This window comes from Metarhizium acridum, assembly GCF_019434415.1.
Source record: "Metarhizium acridum strain ARSEF 324 chromosome Unknown scaffold_31, whole genome shotgun sequence".
In the NCBI taxonomy this organism is placed as follows: Eukaryota; Fungi; Ascomycota; class Sordariomycetes; order Hypocreales; family Clavicipitaceae; genus Metarhizium; species Metarhizium acridum.
Window position 1 is genome coordinate 2,129,840 of NW_027094018.1, and position 19,327 is coordinate 2,149,166.

General features: G+C 48.1%; 4 protein-coding genes across 4 annotated transcripts; 2 read left to right on the forward strand and 2 right to left on the reverse strand.

Moving 5' to 3' along the window:
• Positions 1-5,005: 5,005 nt before the first annotated feature.
• On the forward strand, positions 5,006-7,462 carry J3458_005516 (uncharacterized protein; the record flags this gene model as incomplete). The annotated part of the gene is made up of 1 exon (XM_007808474.2): positions 5,006-7,462. One exon carries the CDS (start codon positions 5,006-5,008, stop codon positions 7,373-7,375), a length of 2,370 nt encoding a protein of 789 aa, XP_007806665.2. The 3' UTR covers positions 7,376-7,462.
• A 3,256-nt stretch (positions 7,463-10,718) lies between these two features.
• On the reverse strand, positions 10,719-11,832 carry ERC1_1 (ethionine resistance protein; the record flags this gene model as incomplete). Its single annotated transcript, XM_007808475.2, has 2 exons — positions 10,719-11,446; positions 11,577-11,832. 2 exons carry the CDS (start codon positions 11,830-11,832, stop codon positions 10,719-10,721), a joined length of 984 nt encoding a protein of 327 aa, XP_007806666.2.
• Positions 11,833-13,838: 2,006 nt separating this feature from the next.
• On the forward strand, positions 13,839-14,415 carry J3458_005518 (uncharacterized protein; the record flags this gene model as incomplete). Its single annotated transcript, XM_066118850.1, has 2 exons — positions 13,839-13,844; positions 13,900-14,415. 2 exons carry the CDS (start codon positions 13,839-13,841, stop codon positions 14,413-14,415), a joined length of 522 nt encoding a protein of 173 aa, XP_065976371.1.
• Positions 14,416-17,072: 2,657 nt separating this feature from the next.
• J3458_005519 (uncharacterized protein) lies at positions 17,073-18,154 on the reverse strand (the record flags this gene model as incomplete). The annotated part of the gene is made up of 2 exons (XM_007808477.2): positions 17,073-17,421; positions 17,481-18,154. 2 exons carry the CDS (start codon positions 18,152-18,154, stop codon positions 17,073-17,075), a joined length of 1,023 nt encoding a protein of 340 aa, XP_007806668.1.
• Positions 18,155-19,327: the final 1,173 nt, after the last annotated feature.

A 19,327-nucleotide genomic window follows, 5' to 3' on the forward strand; every position in this document is an offset into this window, starting at 1 on the left:
ATGGCCCTTACAAGCTGCCAAATCCAACGCTGTCTGTTTCTTCTGGTCTTTGTGGCTGATGGTAGCCCCGTTTTCTACCAGCTTTTTCACAATGTCTCTGTGGCCGTCTTCAGCTGCGTACTGTAGCGCAGTCTTTTTTTCCGAGTCCTTAATGTTAGAATCCACTTGTTTTGAAAGCAGAAGTCGCACGATCTGGGAATGTCCCTTCTTGGACGCCAGATGGAATGCAGTGAATCTCATTCTATCTTCACATCTCCAAGGGGAACCGAAGCGTACCGCAGTTAGCTCCGCACTCGTGATGTTGTGGCACGGAGGTGAAATAGACTCTCGAGTGCTCGCAGAGATCGAAGGCACATTTTTCGTGCTTGAGATGCTAATTCTCGTGGTTAGGGACTGGAAACATTCCACGGCTGGTATGAGCACAGGCAGGTTTCGACAGACTCCCAGCAACAGCCCAAATGCGACGTAAGCAGAGCTTGAATGCTTTGGCTCGTTCAACAGACTCCAATATCTTTGCAACGGGAGACTGCGATATTGTGTCCATGGACAACCCAGGGATCTCCATTATGCGTGAAGAGGCGTTTCATCCGATTTCACAGCCCCAATGAGTTAGTCTGTAAGCCCGTAGGTCTCGTGTGGTTTTTTTTATAGGAATCTCACTGGGGATCGCAGGATTTTCACGACTTACTCTCGAGACATGATTGCTTCTAGCTTGACTGTAACGATACCAGGATATATCATGACCAAGTGACGCACTTAGGAGCTTGCCAGTTTGATGAAACACCAGACTCCTTTTTCAATTCAAAGCCAACACACAAAAGCATACAGCAGCGCATGCGACATGTCATGCTACACTGCATACAGTCCCATGATTGCCAGTCAAGTCGGACAGTTTCCGAACATCGCTTTTTAGGTGCCAGCTTGGTGTCGATCCCAAAGCTGAAAGCTCTGGGAGGGGCGGTAATGGTATCGATTAGACACCTGCGAAGCCTCGTCTGGTCGAGAACAAATTATCGAGTCTCTGTTCTTTTCCCTTTCCACTAGAGATATGGCATCCAATAAAAAGAAAACAAAAAGAGGCGCATGGAGAAGGCGTCCTCCGCGTACTACCCAAGAGACTTTTTTATACCCTAAGCATCGTCGCGGCCGGAGTTTCAGCCTCAAGCCTAACCCGAGGGTTATAAACGGTGAAGATTAAGCAAGATTTGGTATTTCGGGCCGAACCGAACCACACTGGGTCCTTTGTGGGGTGTGCAAAATCGATGCCCCCAGCCACTTGTTGGGTCAAAAAGGTCAAGTCTTGTAATATTTAGAGGCTGTCTGGTTGGTCATGATCAATCAGTAGTTGCTTTTTATAGGGCTCAAGTCAGAGCTCGAATCGAGGGTCTCGGCAGGGGTCTCTCACAGGGTATGTATAAAAGGGCGTGCACCTGGTGTCAATTTTCAGGTTTCAGTGTGCTCAACAGAGATCTTCGTCCATCGTCAATATCATAAAGTTCGTTCAGTTGAGGCCTCCAAAAGCCTCCCCAATAACGGCCTTTTCCGCCGTGTAAATGGCTGTTGTATTTCCAACACCACAACTCTTGGCCGCTAAAAGCTGTGGCAATTGTCGTCGAGTTTTCCAGATAATACCGTGACACTTGTTTTATTGTATAATATCCATGCTGATTAGAAGCAACTCAGAATTGAATGACACAAGGATGTAGTATCACAACTTGATGAAGCGCATTTTATCGATCTCGCCTCTCTTGGGACTCAAACCTGAACTGTAGCCATGAAAACTCCTGGTTTATAGGCATACACTACTAAATCTTCATGCTCCTGTGCGACAGAAGCTACATCGGTAAGCACGAGGAACCTAAGGCTATAGCGAGGTATCTTTCAAGGATTACGAACAACAGGCATGTTCTGCTAATTGATACTCCTATGATCACTTAACATCCACCAGAATAGAAGTATCGAAAATTCGATCACAGAGGTGTGCTAGGGTGATTCCAGGGCCTTGTGGAGAGATACCTCGTCGCAGCCTTTACTGCTTTAAGGGGATACGTTGAATCACCAACGCGGAAGAATATGTGGTCTTGTCTGCCAGGGGCTTCTGACCGCCTCGTCTTGCCTGTCCGGACCGCAAATGAGCACGATACAATTCTGTGTAACTGCCGATATGACTGTTCCCATGCGTGTTCCGCCTCTGGCAATGGATGGTAGTTTGGTTACAGCAGGGAAGCGGCACACGGGATCATTCTATTTTTTTCTCGGCTGCTGTGCTGCCTGAGCGGCGCCTGTTTGCTGCGAGTCAAGTTACCAGAGCTATCAATCTTGAGCGGATTTTTTTTCCTTTGCCTAGTTTTCTGGGACGTTCTGTTTTAAATACCTTCTCGTTAATTTCTTCCATGTACTACATTCAACTCCCCACCTGGAAGACTGCCCCTATTTGCTGCGGCTGAATTTCACCGGACAACACAGCCATTATGATTGGCTTTGGGGAAGAAATTGAAACAACTCTTCATTGTGTGTAGTCCAGATCGCGATGATAACCATCTTATGAGTTCTCTGGTAGTGGTTGGATCGATCTACCCTGGGTGGATGCAGACACCTGTAGTGAAGCCTTGCGCATTTCTGCGACTCTTTGAAATATAACTTTGTGATTGGCCAGTAGAATCCTTTTGAGCATCACAAGAGAGCAATAATCATGATGGAGAAGTGACATCAGCTCGTGAGGCATACAAGGGGTGACGATGATGGGATTTAGTATTGCATACTCCGTAGTTTTCTTACCTAGACCTAGAATCCTGGTAGGTACGCCTGTGGTAGTTCCGATTGATAAATCCCATATGGCATAGATTGCTTATGAGGAATTGCACAGTGTCACACAGCCGCCTGAGATCTATTTGCAGGCTGTTGCAGCCGCCACGACCCTGAGCCCAACAAAATGCAGTGAAACTCGAACAAAAATTAGTTCCATACGCCAATTTAAATAGTGGAACCTGGCAAGTCTTAAATGACGTCCATAGGGTGCTATTTTATCTGCTGGAGGCGATGAATGGGAGGTACAATATCAGAGGCTTTAGAAGATGGACATTATCTGGATTCTGCAATGGCGAGTTAATATGGGATTGGCTCAACTTGGATGATGTTGGGCACGCGCAAATATTGGTCATAGCATTATATATCTTATTTTGCTACGGCCCAATTACCGGGTACCATCTTTGCCGAACGTAGTAGGCGGTGCATGTAGAGCTGTTGTTTGCCTCGCATCGGCGGAACAAAATGCGTGTCCACGAAGCAAATGAGTGAATTGTGGATGTGGCTTTAGCTCGAAAGTAAGCCTTTGTACCGTCATATAGGTGCAACCTGCGCACGGTGCTCGTCGTTGGAATCAGAAAGCAATATTACCAAACTATTCGGGGCGAATGTGGCGAGGCAAGATATCCCTTGATGCTTGCTTTAGGTAGGACGCAAGAACTGGGTAGACGGTGAGTTGTTTAGCGTAGTATCAATATTATCTATACTGTCGCACTCGTACATCTAACAATAATGGATTTGGAAAAGTTGTAATGTAGTCCCATCTTGCAGACGTTTCAAGCACAAGGTAGGCGACTGGCATCATTGTTCACGCGGCTCACCAAAGATGACGCATTGTTTGCGACGTCTGATGACAGATTTGACCCCTTGCTGTACTCTTTCTTCAGACTTGCAATTGGCAGCCTGCCCAATCCCTCAATACTACCCGCCTTCACAGTCTCTAAGGCTGTTGTCTCCAGTCCGAGCGTCCTCCGCCATCAGTTACGGATCTCGATACTCACGAGCGAGTCTACATCAATAGATTCAGTACTGCTTGGATATCCATTTCATCATCTGGCAACGACAGATAATCAAATAGTGTGCAGCCAACCTCCCAAGACACTCGACCCAGTGTGTCCGGAGCGTCTAGCACGGACGGATCCGCCTCAACTTGCTCAAGGAGTTCGCGCAGCCTTGCTTCTCTCTTTACTCCCTTTTGATCCTCATCGACCGCGAGGTTGGCATATTCGCCGAAACGCACATCAGCCTTGAATATCCGCAAGTTTATAGGAGTGGAGGATGCGCCGGCAGAGGCAAGGCCGACGGCGATCTGAGGCTTCCAAGTAAACCCACCAACAGGTCCGGAGAATACTGTTGGCGCCGTAGGTGCAGACCTGTGTAGTGCGATTTCGATGGCCTCTATCACAAGCTCAGTGTTAATAAGAGATGGCGCTTTACTTACACCTTGTTATAGGGCTCACGTTATTATTGGACCTGTAGTTTCGCAGTTGAGAATTATGATATAACCTTCCCCGGCGTATCTAACAGCTGATTCCGATAATCATGCCATGACCCACTTTAACCACTACAACCTTAGGTAGAAAGTGGCATGGTCGGGAAACCCTCGCTCCACGTAACGCTGTCAATTGCGTTGTGGGTGGCAGGGTCCCCTTCCTCTATTAACCTTGTTGGGTTACGAGTGGTTGATTGGACAGGGGTTAGAGTGTACAACTAGCCAGTTGATATTTTACATGTATTGAGTTATAACATGGGTTAGGACATGCCATCACTATAATAGGATTTTATGGTATGTTGGCAGTTTTAATACATATATGTACCTTTGGGTGCGCGGAGGTGCCAGTCAGGTAACGGTCCCCACTTTTTCTGCGATACCTAACGGGTACTCCGTACCTTTGAAACAAGGTCAGCTTCTATACCTTTCTAATAAGTGTGACGTAGCTCTTTGTAAATAAGGAAACTATGAATACTTATATTATCATATCACTTCTTAGTAAGAAAATGTATCTTTTAATTCAAGATCTTTTATTAGCTGATATTCTTGTTCGGTAGGCAAGTGGCACCTTCGCGCACTCAAAGGGATGGGATCGCCCGTCAAAGAATTATAAAGACTGGTTCATGTCTTGCAAATATTACCTTTAAAGTGTCTGTCAATCATCTTTATTATTTGCTAATAACTGACAGCCAGGCTGAGAAAATCACAATGCATATTCGTTGGGTCGTTGTTATAACAGCACTCCGTCTGCTTCTATTGTCTGGCCATGGGCTTGCCACACCATCGCCACCAGGCCCACCTGTACCAGACCGTCCTCCGGCCCCTCCGCCGCGTCCGCCGGTACCGGGCCGTCCCCCGCTTCCTCCGCCGCGTCCCAAGGGGCCTCCGGCTCTCCGGCGTCCACAGCCGCCGGCAGAGCCACCGAAACCACCTAGGGTAAAATTTGACACCGATCCGAACCCGGAATTCGTCTTTCGTGGAGAATCCGTGTCTTGGGACGAAGCTAAGAAGCGAGGCGGGTTTTTCCCACGTACCTCGTATGAGTCACCGGGGGCGTACGAGCTATGGCCTGTTCAACTGCAGCGGGAGCGCGGCGTCACCATCGACACCGCTTATGTTTCTACCTCGTACTACTTCGAGGTGGCGCGCAGCTACCCATCGCGCAACAACCGATTTGTCTATCGTATCCGTGGCACACCCAATTTTGTCGACATGCCTAGGTCTCTTGGCCAGCATATTGTAGTGGACGAAGTGGAGTTTGCCGCACTGGGTGGCATTTCCTGGAAACAGGTGCACGGCTGGATCGACTCTTCTGATATCCGGGATGACACCATTGTCGATGAGTTGAGCAACACAAGATTTGACCGGCTTCAAAAGGAGGGCAAGTACGTCCTCAATCCAGACTATGACCCTGCGTTCGACGCCTTTAGAGCCGGGGGAGGGGCGCCACAGCTTGTCGGATTTCCCGAGGGCCACCCCGCGCGGAATCAGGAGCCTTGGAAGGCCTTTCAGGACAAGTCTGCCAAGGAATACGCCATCGAGTTCATGGACGAGAATGGAAAGGCCCTGGGTTGGCGCGGCCAATTTCCCTTGCTCAAGCCTGCAGAGGGAACATCTGAGATTGACAAGCCAACTGGCGAGAAGCCGGGGAAGCCTTCTGATGAAACGCTGGGGCTGCCGCCTTGTCCACGCACGAAAAGATTTCTATCACAAAGGCAGAGCAACTGTATCCCGCAGCTGCATGACAAGGCGCCCGCTGCAGTTGACACGGCCGACGATGGCGAGCTCATGGCGATGGCCAAGCAGAGATCCAAGGAAAGTTTTGATAGTCTTCTACCAGAGTTTGGTTATGGCAGCGTGGTGAAGCAGGACCAGCTATACAATGAGCTGAGCGCACGACTACCAGAGTTCAGTACGCCGCGGCCCGAGAAAATCGCCCGACTTGGCACCAAAATTGGAGAGGGTGCGCTGGCTGTTGCCGGACTCGCACTTTACGGTAAAGCCGTGGCGGATGTATTCTCAAGCGACGCCAGCGTCTTGGACAAAGCCGCAGTAGTGACTTCCATCTTGCCCGGCATTGGCTGCGCTGTACAACTTGCAGATGATGCGGAACGGGGACATGGACATGTTGATGTAGCCCACACCGCTTTATGCTTTACTGAAGATGCTCTATTCGTCTCCGGGTTCTGGGAGATTGCCCTGGTAATGCAGGTAGGACAAGAGCTCAGTAATTGGATAAAAGCAGAGAATGAGCGGGATAAATTCTGGGATATGGAACTCCTTGCCAAGAAAACTGCAGAGGGGTGGCTCGATAATGCCAAAAGACTGATTAATCATCTCAGATCGGATGAATTCATTGCAAATGCTACAACTCAACTATCGACATACCAAATACTTACTTTATATCAGGCGTCGCAGCTCACAGGCGATCTACATGCTGCTCACAAGGTCCTGTCGGAAAACGCTACAATGCCCAATGCACAACAGGGCCAAAGCGTCAATGATGATATCAGCGCGCATGTACAACCGGAGCTGAAACGAAAAATCTGTTCAACAATGGCAGAAAGCAAATACCAGCTCCACATGAAGCTTGAAGCCATAGCTCTTAATCATATGGCAAAGCTAGAACGCGAATTTCGAAATCACTTCCTAGATGAGTGGTTAAAGGCAGCGACCACGCCTGCTCCGATACTCGGCATAACACTCCCAGACTGGTCCAGTAATACGAAACTCATCCACGAGGAGATTGATAGAGCCAGAAACACACCTCTGCCTCTATACGAAGACGAAGTTAAAAGGGCTATCAAAGAGGTAATTGAGCGGATAAAAACACCCGCTCCGTGCCAATGTGTTCAGGGCAAGAAGGGAGGCAAGTGTGAATTTGGGGACTGTCAAAGTCCCTCACCTCAAACTCGCATGGATGCAGGAGGAAGAATATATGCTACCAGAGTGCGATCTATTGAAATGGCCAAGAGAATGCGCTTAACAGAAGGTTGCCAGGCCCTCTTCACGACATGCCAGGTTCCAGGCTCGACAAGCGAAATTGGTAGGCCTCTTTGGTGTACGCCGGGCAAATAATGTGCACTTGGCGGATGGGAATACAAATAAGGCTACTAAATGCTGGTGTCATTGTTCAGGACTAGTTAGGAAAATAAGTGCATAGGCTCAAATACAAGGCATTATTGCCATCTGCTGAAATTTCAATGCTTGAATTTGTGCTGTCGAGCCAAGGCCACAACAAGCCCAAAGGGACTTGACCGCCTCTGTCACTCGAAAGCCTTTCCATGTTGATGTTGGTCCATTCTACTTGACTCCCACATACATCACCTTCTACAATGACACTGCCAGCCCCGCTCCACACATGTCTTGTCGCATCTTTCTCCTCAGCGGTAACCATCATCATACTTCTTCTCCTCGTCCGCCCCGGTCATGATGACATACTCACCACCGTCGTCGAATTGCCGGTTGCCCTGTAAAGCATCCAACTTGATACTAGTCGAAGCGTGGCCGTGGGCGGTGTCATGCACAGACATGCCAATGACGGCGGAAGATACAACATCATGGAAGACGATCAACACTTTATGCACTGCTTCTATTACATCGCTCAGGTAATGTATTCCAACCAATGCCTTGAACCTCATCCCGCCATTCTAATACAGCACTTGGGCCATCCTGTGCTCAGCTGATGATTCTTTGGAAAGTCTGTCAACATATTAGACGCTGATGAGAGTGGCGAGGAGGATGGAATCAACGGAATGGGGCAGATTCACAAATGTCGCAATGCACAATGCTCTATGACTGTGCTTAGACCGGCCTCGCTTGGGTAGTATTCTGTATTCTCATCAGCGCCGAGACTTGGCGCCGTCCCGGAAAACAGATTGTTGTTTCCGTGAGGCCCGGATTTGGAGATGCAAAGCCTGTCTGAACTGGTATCACCATGATCTGTTCTTGTGTCATTAGCCCATAGAAATGATGGTACTTTCGCTTGATGCATGCCCTTGGAACTAGACAAACGATTCCTTTTGTTCAACAGAGCGTGGGCATCCAATACGACACCACAATGCGCTTTTGGGAAGGCCATGTCGTCATTCATTCACCGTCAAGACATATACACCCACTGTAAATCCCCTCCAAGTCACTGCGACCACGAGTTATAACGGATCGACCCAACAAGTAGCCCCACGATAATCACAGCATCCTCGACGAGCTAATGTGGAGGTTTGCCGACGCAAGGGCGCGACATGTGCTGTGTACTTCGTAAGTTGGGGCCAGGTTTATAAAAACAGCGGTCGTGTGACCGTATGATCCCAACCTATATTGCTACTATTAGTGTCAATATGATCCTCAAGTATTAGGGCGAACCACTATAGACAGAGCTTACAGCATAAGTTATATAGGCTATGCTCCCTTTCTTTCTATTATACAAGGTATGCGCATAGCGAGTGCTGAAGCCTAAGTAGGGAGGCCCTCTGTAGACCCAAGTCGAAGAACTTGGTGTAGTTGCTGGTTGTTATAGCTTCCATGTCGGCTATCATGACATGGACCAAGCTTGGCTGAAATAAAAACGGTCGATACATGGGCGCCTAGGCGCTCAACTGACTAACCACTGCTAACGGCGCTTCCTCAGTAGTGCGTCTTGTGGTATGCAAATATGATACGTGGATCACCCTCAGCTGCCAACACCAACTTCCACTATCCACTTAACTCAGGATTCACCCATGTCGGCTGACCCGATTTGTCACGCAGCCTTCTTCCGAATCTGTGGAGCGAAGCGAGAACAGGGATGCGAGAAAACAGTGATAATGACATGGCCTGGTCCAAGTAAACCCCACGTTTCCTACCCACAAAGGGGTCGATAAATGCAGATAGATTGAGCATAACAGCATGGAAAGTCATGGTGGCCATGCTTTGCATAGGATAGGCATCAACACATGTGAGCACACAGCAGTGTTTCCCATCTGGATTCCCGCGCCAACTTTCAGGCCACGATTAGCTGAAGCCCAAGATGGCTGGTGCTAGGTATGACTTACAGACAGCAAAAGCAATCTGACCGACTATCCAGTGGCAACTGCGGTCAACACGGACTCCCCACACAATCAGTCCAACGCCGTAAGGATAGCAGCGGGATAAGTAATATAATTTAATTACCTCATTAATTTAAGTTTTAAAAGCCTAGGGTTAGGGTTTATACCGCCCCGATTAGACGCGCTAAAATACTACTCCCATTAGAGATACTCTGTTAAGACCCGTCACACCTCCATATGGCCGTGCCCGCATTTTGAAAACCAATCGGTGTAAATTTGGGTCTAGTGCCGCAATTTTGTGCCGCACAAAGAGCACCACACGACTCCGGGCCGGAGCGACCGGCATCGGTGCCACAAAATTACCATAAATAGAAATATGCGTGCCTTATCAGTGAGGGTCGTGCTATTCGTGCTACCAACCCTAGCTATTCGTGCTACTACCGCTCGATTTAGCCTAGTGGTTGACTGCCCACACCCCACTATACATTTTCACATACACTTACATGGTCGCGCCCGCTTTTTAAAAATTCAATTAATAGTATTTAAATGTATTATTTTTTTAATAATATAAGCTTAAGTAAGTACTAATAGGGTATAAATCGCTTAAAAACGCGATTTTTAATGTTTTTAATAAATATATATATATATTTACGAGCTATTAATTATTTTACTACTATTATAAGCGCTACCTAGGCTTCTAAGAGGTTATCTATTAAAGCTACGGCTCTTTTAGCTGTATTTAAGGGATAATTTCCTTAATTTCTAGCGACCCTAATACTACTACTTACTTCGTAGCTTATTTACCTATTAATTAAGTTTATATGTGATTTATAGCGTTTTCTAATCGCGCTCGTAATCGTATTATAAGTCTTTATTATCATTGCGTCTTAAATCGTATTTCGTAATAACTCTCTTATTACCAGGGTAATATATGTGAAATTATATAGCGGGGCGTGGTAGGTTAGGGTGTAGGCCTAAAATTAAGGTGGGGCATTAGCACGAATAGTTAGGGTTGGTAGCACGAATAGCACGGCCCATCAGTGAAACGCTTGCGTCGTCAACTTATCTCCCTTGCAGCCTTGCACTCCGACTGGCTATTTTGTACATTGACTACGAGTTATCAGCAGGAGGGAAAATAGATGTTTGACAACTTTATTTACTTGGATTTTGTCTGTAATTGCTGCCTTCGTTCCAACAAAGGTGTTGGTTAATTTGGGAGGCGGGGAGGCTCTTGGCCACGCGGCAAGACAAGCTCAAGCACATAGCTGAAACTTGACATGTAAATGTAATTTTCTCCTAGACCTATATAGGCTAGTATGTAGGCAAGTTATTATCCTCACCCAGTCGACCAGCGGCCTTTTGCACCTCGTGGTTCCAGTTGCTCAACCCCACGATAATCAACTCCAAGATCCCACGAGAGATAGTGCCACACATTGTCCTACCCGGAGACCGGCTAAACCCCATCCATAAAAGGCAAGATAAATGCTAGCAGGAAGTCCGCCCCCATAGTAGCTTACGCAGTTGACCAGGGCCCCAACCCATTGACGTCCCATGCCTCTCAGCGCTCCGCCGCAGCTGCCATGCCACCCATCTGCGATCTGAAACAGCGCCACATAGGGAATAATGTCAGCAACAAGGCCAATGACGCGCTCGTCACTGTTGAACAGCCCCCCTATGGAGTATCTTGTTGCAAATAGAATCGTGAGAATGATGGAGCCAGAGAGGACAGAGAGGACGGCGGCACAATGGGCAGACCGTCTGGCGGCCTTGGGGTCTTGGGCCCCCAGAAGGTTCCCCAAGCGTGCCGACTCTGCAACGCCCAGGTCAAGCGGAATGGTGTTGATAATCTGGTCGGCAGTCATAACGACTGACTGGGCCGCAAGGGAAGTGGTGCCAAGTCGGCCTGCGGCAAGAGCAACAGTCTCAAACGCCCACCACTCAGTTCCAACATGGACGAAACCCAGAAGGGCAAGTTTAGCAAAGGTCCAAGAGTTGCTCAGAGAACTCTCCAGTTGAATGCCACTCCAGCACTCCTCGCCATAAACAAGTGCCGCATAGGCAACTAAAAGAGGATGAAACCCAGTATGATATGCCAGTGGCCATGGGAGCGCCATACAAGCCAAACCTAAAGATGTGAACGAAGATATAATTAAGAACATGGTTTAACGTAGACGTAATAAGCAGGGCATATATTCCAGGATCATATATCCTCTGCGCTTGCAGGAACTCTTTCATGCACTCAAACCAGACCTCACCGAGGCTGCCTGGAGCGAGTAGCTGGAGAAACCAAGAACTCTGCGTGCAAATGTGCTCCGGCTGTCCAAACCGCCTGAATAGGGGCTCAGAAAAGCACCACAGAACGACAATGACGGAGGACGCGGTCAAGACCAACAGCCCTCTTCGCAGAAGAATTCCGAGGTTGCGCTTGTCTTTGGAGGCTGTGAAATTGCTTGCGGCCAATGTGTCTAATTCGCTGCTTCCACCGAGGGCAATGAGCCATGCGGTTGCCATGGCGAACGTGTAAGAGAAGGCAGAGGCTGCCAGTGCTTCGGAAGAAAGGCGTCCGGTAACTAGGATCGATGTTGTCTGTAGACTATTTTGGAACATGTAGGCGATAATGACGGGTATCGATGCCTTTGTAAAAAACCACGTTTCACCTAGCTATTTAAAGTATTTGGGCGGAGGAGGAAAAGCGGTATAACGAGGTTCGGGGATTAACGGCGTCGTTTCGTTCGCATATTGCTCGGGCACTGGCGGCAACATATCAATGTGCGCTTGAGGCCTATCCATTGTAGCTTGTGATTTTTGACTAAGGTCTTCTATCCGGACGGCGATGGTAGTTTGGTTGGGGGTAACTTTGAATTCTGCTGTCGCATAATAAATCACAACTGTGGCACTTTGCAAGGTTTTGTTACATATTTGTGCAGATTCTACATGAAACGCGTTGCGATAAGGGCCTAAGGGTTTAATTGCGATATATACATGTGTCCCGTTTTGGGGATAGCAGGCGAATAAAAGACTATGACGCGGCTGCCATCAGAGTCCGAGCGGTGGGAGTTTTCGCCCGATCTATTTACTGTAACACGGATCCTGTACTACCCTTCTTTGGCAATATAGCCACGATAAAGGATAAGCGTGGAGGCGGGTCCGCTAAACTGTGTCTGGTCAAGTAGCCGCTTCATGTTATGAACATATCATGAGCTTTATCAAGATCGGTTATATTCGGAGGCTTGAACTGAGGTGGCAATTGCTTGGGAGGACAAGTTAAATAACAGTGGTCAATAGCTTCCGGGCTGGATTTCAACCACTTATATAAGAATTAGATTGCTTCGCAAAACCAGACGCTCTTGGACTTTCTTCCCAAACCTCGAGCTACCATCGAATAACAACATGATCTCTTCGGCAATCTTGGTCTTTGGTTGGGTGACTATTGCAGCCGCCCAAGCGGGACATGATGTGACAAGGGCTCAAGGAGGGCTTGGAGCTAATAGCTCAATTCATCTAATAACAGTCTTTGGTATCAAAGGTCCTTGGTTTTCCAAGTCCTTGAGGGACCAAAGGTCGCTATAAATACAAGAAGTCGGTGAGGGTCTTTGCCCTAGGTCTCGTGACCGTAGCCCTTGTGTGACCAGCCATTTCCGTGTAACACATGAGCAGAAAAGCCTTGCTGGACCTCATCAGTCTTTATGGTTCAACACGCTGCCTGGGGAGGGCGGCACACAGGTGATTCAGATCCTCTTTTATTCTCATCTGCCAAAAATCTAACCACTAACTCTAACTGTGGGCAGACTCGGTTTTCTCCGGCATCTCAGCTTTTGGACGCCTTCCCTACGAACCTTGTCTAGAAAATCGTGATGCGAAATACGACATTGCTTTCATCGGCATGGCACTAGCAGTTGACTTCAGTATTTCAAGACTGACATTCGAAAGGGGCCCCATTTGATACCGGAACTTCATATCGTCCTGGTGCGCGCTTTGGACCTTCAGGTATCTGACAAGGTTCCCGCAGACTGAATCTGTAGTATGTTATACTCCTGCTTTGACTACATTGAGAAAATTCTCACCAGAATATTAGCGGCGCCTACAACGTCCCACTTGAAATAAATCCTTTCAATAGCTGGGCCACTGTCGTTGACTGTGGCGATATTCCAGTCACATCGTGAGTCTTTAGCCGTACCATGTAGGAACGTCACTGACTAGGGTAAAGGTACGACAACACATGGGCCCTCAAGCAGATTGAGGAGGGACGTTTGAGATCCTATCCCGATCTCCCGCTACAGACGCTGATAAGAGAGGCCCGGCAATTAAGGGGAAGACTCTGCCCCGGGTCATCACCCTTGGCGGAGACCATACTATTACCCTGCCTCTTCTGCGGTCCATCAACCGTGCTCATGGTCCCGTCTCGGTGATTCACTTTCGATAGCCATCTGGACACGTGTACGTCATTCAGTGTTTTACAGGCCAGTTCGAAGCTCATACTGACGACAAAACATAGGGAAACCAAAAGTCTTTGGTGGATGCCCGTCCGAGGTCGCTTCCATCAATCACGGCACCTATTTCTATCATGCATCTCAGCAGGGCTTGCTGGCCAACGACAGCAAGATCCATGCCGGCATTCGCACAACGCTGAGCGGACCCAGCGATTGCGACAACGACGGATACTGCGGCTTCGAGATTGTAGAAGCGCGCGAGATTGACCCCATCGGAACTGAAGGCATTATCAAGAGAATTGTCGATCGAATCGGGACTGAGAGACCCGTCTACTTGTCTATTGACATTGACACACTTGACCCTGCCTTTGCTCCCGCCACCGGCACTCCCGAAACAGAGGGCTGGTCGACCAGGGAGCGCAAAACCATCCTCCGCGGTCTTAAAAAGCAGCGGGCATTGTTGAAGTGGCGGTATGTGGTCAACATGCTTAGAGGTGGATCTGATATTGTAACCAACAAACACCGAACACAGCCTGCCTATGACACGAGTGCCGAGCATACTACCATGGCAGCAGCCGATGTGCTACATGAGGTGGTGAGCATTATGGTGAAAAAGGGGCCGTTGAGCAAAATGATGATCCCTGGAGAGAGCTACGAACTGTGAGACGTAGGGTAACAATTGTTGACGACTGAGTCGTGGTGGCTGAATTTGAATCGTAATAAGCAGAGTCCCATGAGCCACTTGAAAATCGACATTTCTGGGAGGCAATATAGTATCACACTTGTATTTAGATGACCTTGAACAAAACACTTTTTTTGTTTTCAGAAAAGAATGATGTTGTATTATAGTTCATCTGCAAACTGTCGTGTCAGCTGGGGTCTGAGACGGCGTGACTGGTACTTGCTCAAGAGTTGATTTGCGCATATAATGCCTTCACTACCCCCTAGCCTCTCCCGGACTTTCCACACGTTCTTTGACGCTTGCCGGATGAGTTTGACATGGAGAGACCCAATGCAGTCCTCAAGCTTATTGATCTTGTCCAATACAAAGAGCTGCCTCTCTTTGGTGTAAGCTTCACAGCCGAGAGTAAACAACGGCATGGCCATGGCGACCCAAGTGTGGCATGCTTGTCCCTGAATCATGTTGCTGACCATTTCCTTTATTGAGAGCACCGCAGCTTGTATCGGCTGAGACCCCGATGGAAGGTGGTATAATCGCCTGTACAGGTGAATCAGAGTTGCTTGCTGAAAGGTTTGGTGGCAGAGTGCGAATTCGCGACTATTTTCCGCCGACAAAGGCATGCAAATCGAGATGTGAGGTGGGGTCTTCATGTCTCTCAGGATCATTCCTTTGAGCTTTGAAGAAGGTCGGCCTCGAATCTTGTTTGTGCCTTAAAGTGAGACAACCGGTCGATTTATTGCAAGACATCTAGTAGCTCATTGCTGTAGCCGAGGACCCCGTCTATTTTGGGGCTGGTTACGGCTGACCCTTGAGAAATTGGAGATTGGAGAAGTTTACGTGCCCAAGTACGCTAATATCTCCGTTTATCCCTACTTCAGTATGTACCGAAGTGTCTGAAGCGACAGATATGGTTGGTATAGATACCTCATGGCTGACTAGCAGGACCCAGGTGCGGGCATAATGTCGTGATGGGCTTCTATTGTGTTTAGAAGAGCATTGATAACCTGCAAATGGACTCGCCAAGACGACATCCCCTCGCGATGTGTAAAGACATCTGTAAGGCACCAAACACGACACGTGGCTAGTAAGGTCTTAAACATCTGTCCAGTCCCGAGGGCATTTCTCAATAACGCTAGACCTGAAGTTTGCAAATGGCCTAGAATCGACAATACATGGACGCCATCCATTTCTAGAGTTCCTCGGGATAGGAGGCCTGCGGCTGATAAAGCGAGGTAAGCTAACATGAGCTGAGGTGACTCGAGTATGAGGAGCAAGCCCGTACTGTTACGCGGAAATGGCCCAATGTTAAAGGTTACACAAGGGCTAAGGTCACGAGACCTAGGGCATAAGGCTCTCACCGACTTCTTGTATAAATAGAGCTCTTTAGTCATCTAGGCCTTGAGGAAAGCCAAGGACATTTAATACCAAAGACTGTCATTAAATGACTCGAGTTATTACTGCAAGCCCTCCCTGAGCCCTTGTCACACTTTCACCAGTGCTAATTTGCTTATTGAGACCCGTACGGGGCATTTCATAGCGAACCTACAGTAGGCCTTTTTGGAGTGGCTTCACGCCATCGGGTGGTCGAGTACTTGTAACAACGAACCAGACAGTATACAGCGGCCACTGGCGTATACTAAGAGCATAGAAGGCTCTGGAGATAAGGAACCATTCATTTCCAGATAAGGAGACAAGGTAGCGCCTCCTTTATCTCCACTTTCTCTTGTCGTAGGCAAATCTAACTCCGCCGGCTTTGTGCGCCATGTCTGAATGCTCCAATCCGTGGAAGGCCCGATAATGCGAAAGCGACGGCGAATGCATGCGTAACACGCCTAAACAGGGCTTATTAGAGTCTCTACAGATAGCTATTACCTCTTGAATGTCCGGGGGTTATGCACATCGTCATGGAACCCTAAAGAGCGATTTTAACCGTGCCGTTTGTAATTTCCGCTCCGCTGCTTTTATTAACATTAACACCACATGTGCAGTTATTGGAAAGAACTAAGGTCGGCATAGCAGATTGACTTCCGCGGGAGCTTTGCATTCCCAGAGCTCTTGCCGCCTAGAAAGTGTCGTCACACCAGTCAGGACGAAATTCGGTTCCTGCCATCCCCGAGGAATTCGAGTTCCACGGTCCCAATGGCAGCCACCCATGCTACACAATGACACGGGTAATGTGCAATATCGGAGAGATCTCATCTGGATGCTACACTTGAGAAGGACATACAGGAGTATCGACGAAGCCTGGGGCAGGTGAGTTTAGCGGAGAAAAAAAAACTGCTCTCTTGGACTTAATGCGCCAAATGCTTTGGTTTAAGCTGCAATTGGAAGAGTCCTACGGTCCAAATGGATTCCAAGGTGGGAATTGCCTAATTTTCAGGAAAGCTTATGAGTGAAATCAATCGCGACGTCGTTGCGCCGAAGTACATGGATATTTATTGTCCAAGAACAAGGCACATACCAATCACATGCTATGGAACAAGCTACAACAAGACAAAGAAACCATGGCCAAAACAGCACTTAATCCTCCGCCATAAAATCGAGGTATGCCAGTTACGGTCTTGTGTTGTGGCTAGATTAGGTGTTGCAAACAGCCAATCTTCGTGACGCATACCGCATGCAACGACACTCGCTGGTGCCTACTCCTTGGAATGAATCTCCAGGTTCCAGGTATCGCACTCCCGTACCAGGATTCCTAGTGTCTGCTTGTCAATCTTTTGGTCAATGCCAGCTTGCTTCCCGCCCACTGTGCCGGGTGTTGTCGTTTCCATATCCGACTTGCGAATCGCAAAAAGTTCAGCCACATTCGAACCCTTAATCACAGGGACTTCCAAGTTGAAGGTACATGCTGCAACTGCCAATACGAAAACGATTGTCAAGCCAATCTGGGCCGCGAGAAACGAAAGCCACGGCCATCTTACGGTGATAAAGATTTCCGACTCCAGAGCGTCTCCTATGACGGTACCGTTGATTTGGTTAACTCGCATGCTAGTATAAAATGGTCAGCCTTTTGTTCATTAGTGTAGTCAGCTGCAAAATTAACGCACAAATCTGTCATGGCTAGAGCCATGGTTTCTGTTATATTTCTGAGGTTATTCCAGATGATTGGTCCGCGACGTTCCGTGGGTTGTTCAGTGATATTGTAACCTAGGATGCCGCTCATTAGGTTACTCCCTATTTGATAAGTAAATTCGTTTACATTAACTAAGTTAGGAGAGTCCGCAAAGGACATATGTCCTACGAATGTAGTTGGAATCCTCCGCTGAAGACCAAACATAATGCCGTTCCGTGATGCGGAAAACTTTTTTTGGCCGCTTTTGTCAAGGAGCACGAAGGTTCCGTTATCTTCATCATGCTGATGTATTTTTGCTTCAGACTCCAACAATGCTGTGTTTGCGACATTATCCGTAACAGAGATGTTGTAGGTGTGGACGCAGTAGTGCCAAACTACTTCCACGGCCTCGAGCTGCGTGTCATCGAGTCCATTCGAGGGGATCTCGTAGAGGAAGAAAGCCCGGGCAAGTGACAGTGACATAATGTCCGGGTTTTCCCACTCGTAAAAAGGCTCAGTGGTATTGGGATTTATTTGTGGCTCTCGATCAGCTGTGTAGGCGGGAGACGTAATATTGAGGCCGCCGCAGAATCTCCCCAACCCTCTTGGTAAAGTCATGAATCCGGGATCTGACTCGTCTGTAGTGAGATTATTTGTGACATTGCCCATGCTAGCACATATAGCCAAGGAGCTGAATATTGGCCACCGACAATTTGCCGTAGGACAGTGCGGCTTGAGTGCAGGCCAGCTTTCGCCTGCATCAACCCTGTGGAATAAAGACCGCTCTGCTGCACGAAGTATTCCATCCGGGGCGAAATAAACTAGAATCCTGATGAGTTTCTGCATTTTCTCTTTTTCCCCTCTCATTCTTCTTCTCCTCCGGCACCCCTCCTCATTTTTCTTTGAAAGGGGGTCCCGGGGCGAGGGGAAGAGAGGAAAAGAACGAAAGGTGAAAACAATAAAAAACTGCGGTTACGAACTTACAATCTGTTCTATGTCCTGGATCCACTCCCATTGGAAATTCCAGAGAAGCAAGCGATACAGCACTTTTATTATTTGCCACAACTGTCCGCGTTGAGTAGGAGATGGTAGACTGCGTGATAAATGATGTCGCGAGACTTGCTACAAGGACAAGTGAAGCCAATATTCCAATAGGTATGAACCTTGTCAAGTTAGCATTTCAACTGGCATTGAACAACTTGGTCGGCACGCACCTCCCTCGCAGTCTTGTGACCAATTGAATGCTCGCCCAAGGCGAACGACTTGCCTTGTCGAATAGATGGATATCTCGAAGAGGGCGTCCTTTACCAGCAAACCAATTCCATTTCAACTGCAAAAGACCTTCAGTAACCGGGAGGACCATAATAGATCGGCAGATGGTTGACAGGAAGGCAATCAGAGTGTTTAATGTCAGCCCAAGAGGCCAATTCGGTTGTGCTTTGCCATCAAACTGCTTCAGGGCCAAAGCAAGCAAGACCAGAAGAAGCAAAGCGACAAGACACCACGAGGCCTCAAGAGCCCAAGATTGAAAATACAGCAAAGTTCCACTTTTTTGAAGACGCTTCTGGTCATAATCGTCTTCTTTTGTCATGAAATGAGTCGATTCTGGCTTCGTTGGAGTGAGAACTTCACAGGATGGTCGTTGGCCGTCGTGGAGCTCAGGCTCTTCTTGATCCATGTTTCGGGTAGATGAGACTAGCAATAGCGGGAAATTCTTGGTGTCGTATTTGACTGCGATCTAATTCGACTTCCAAAGACACTAGGTTTCATACAGTGATTTTCGAGATGTCATCTGCTGTCGGAGCGAGAATTGTGTTTGGATAGCAGGAAAGTGATGCAATC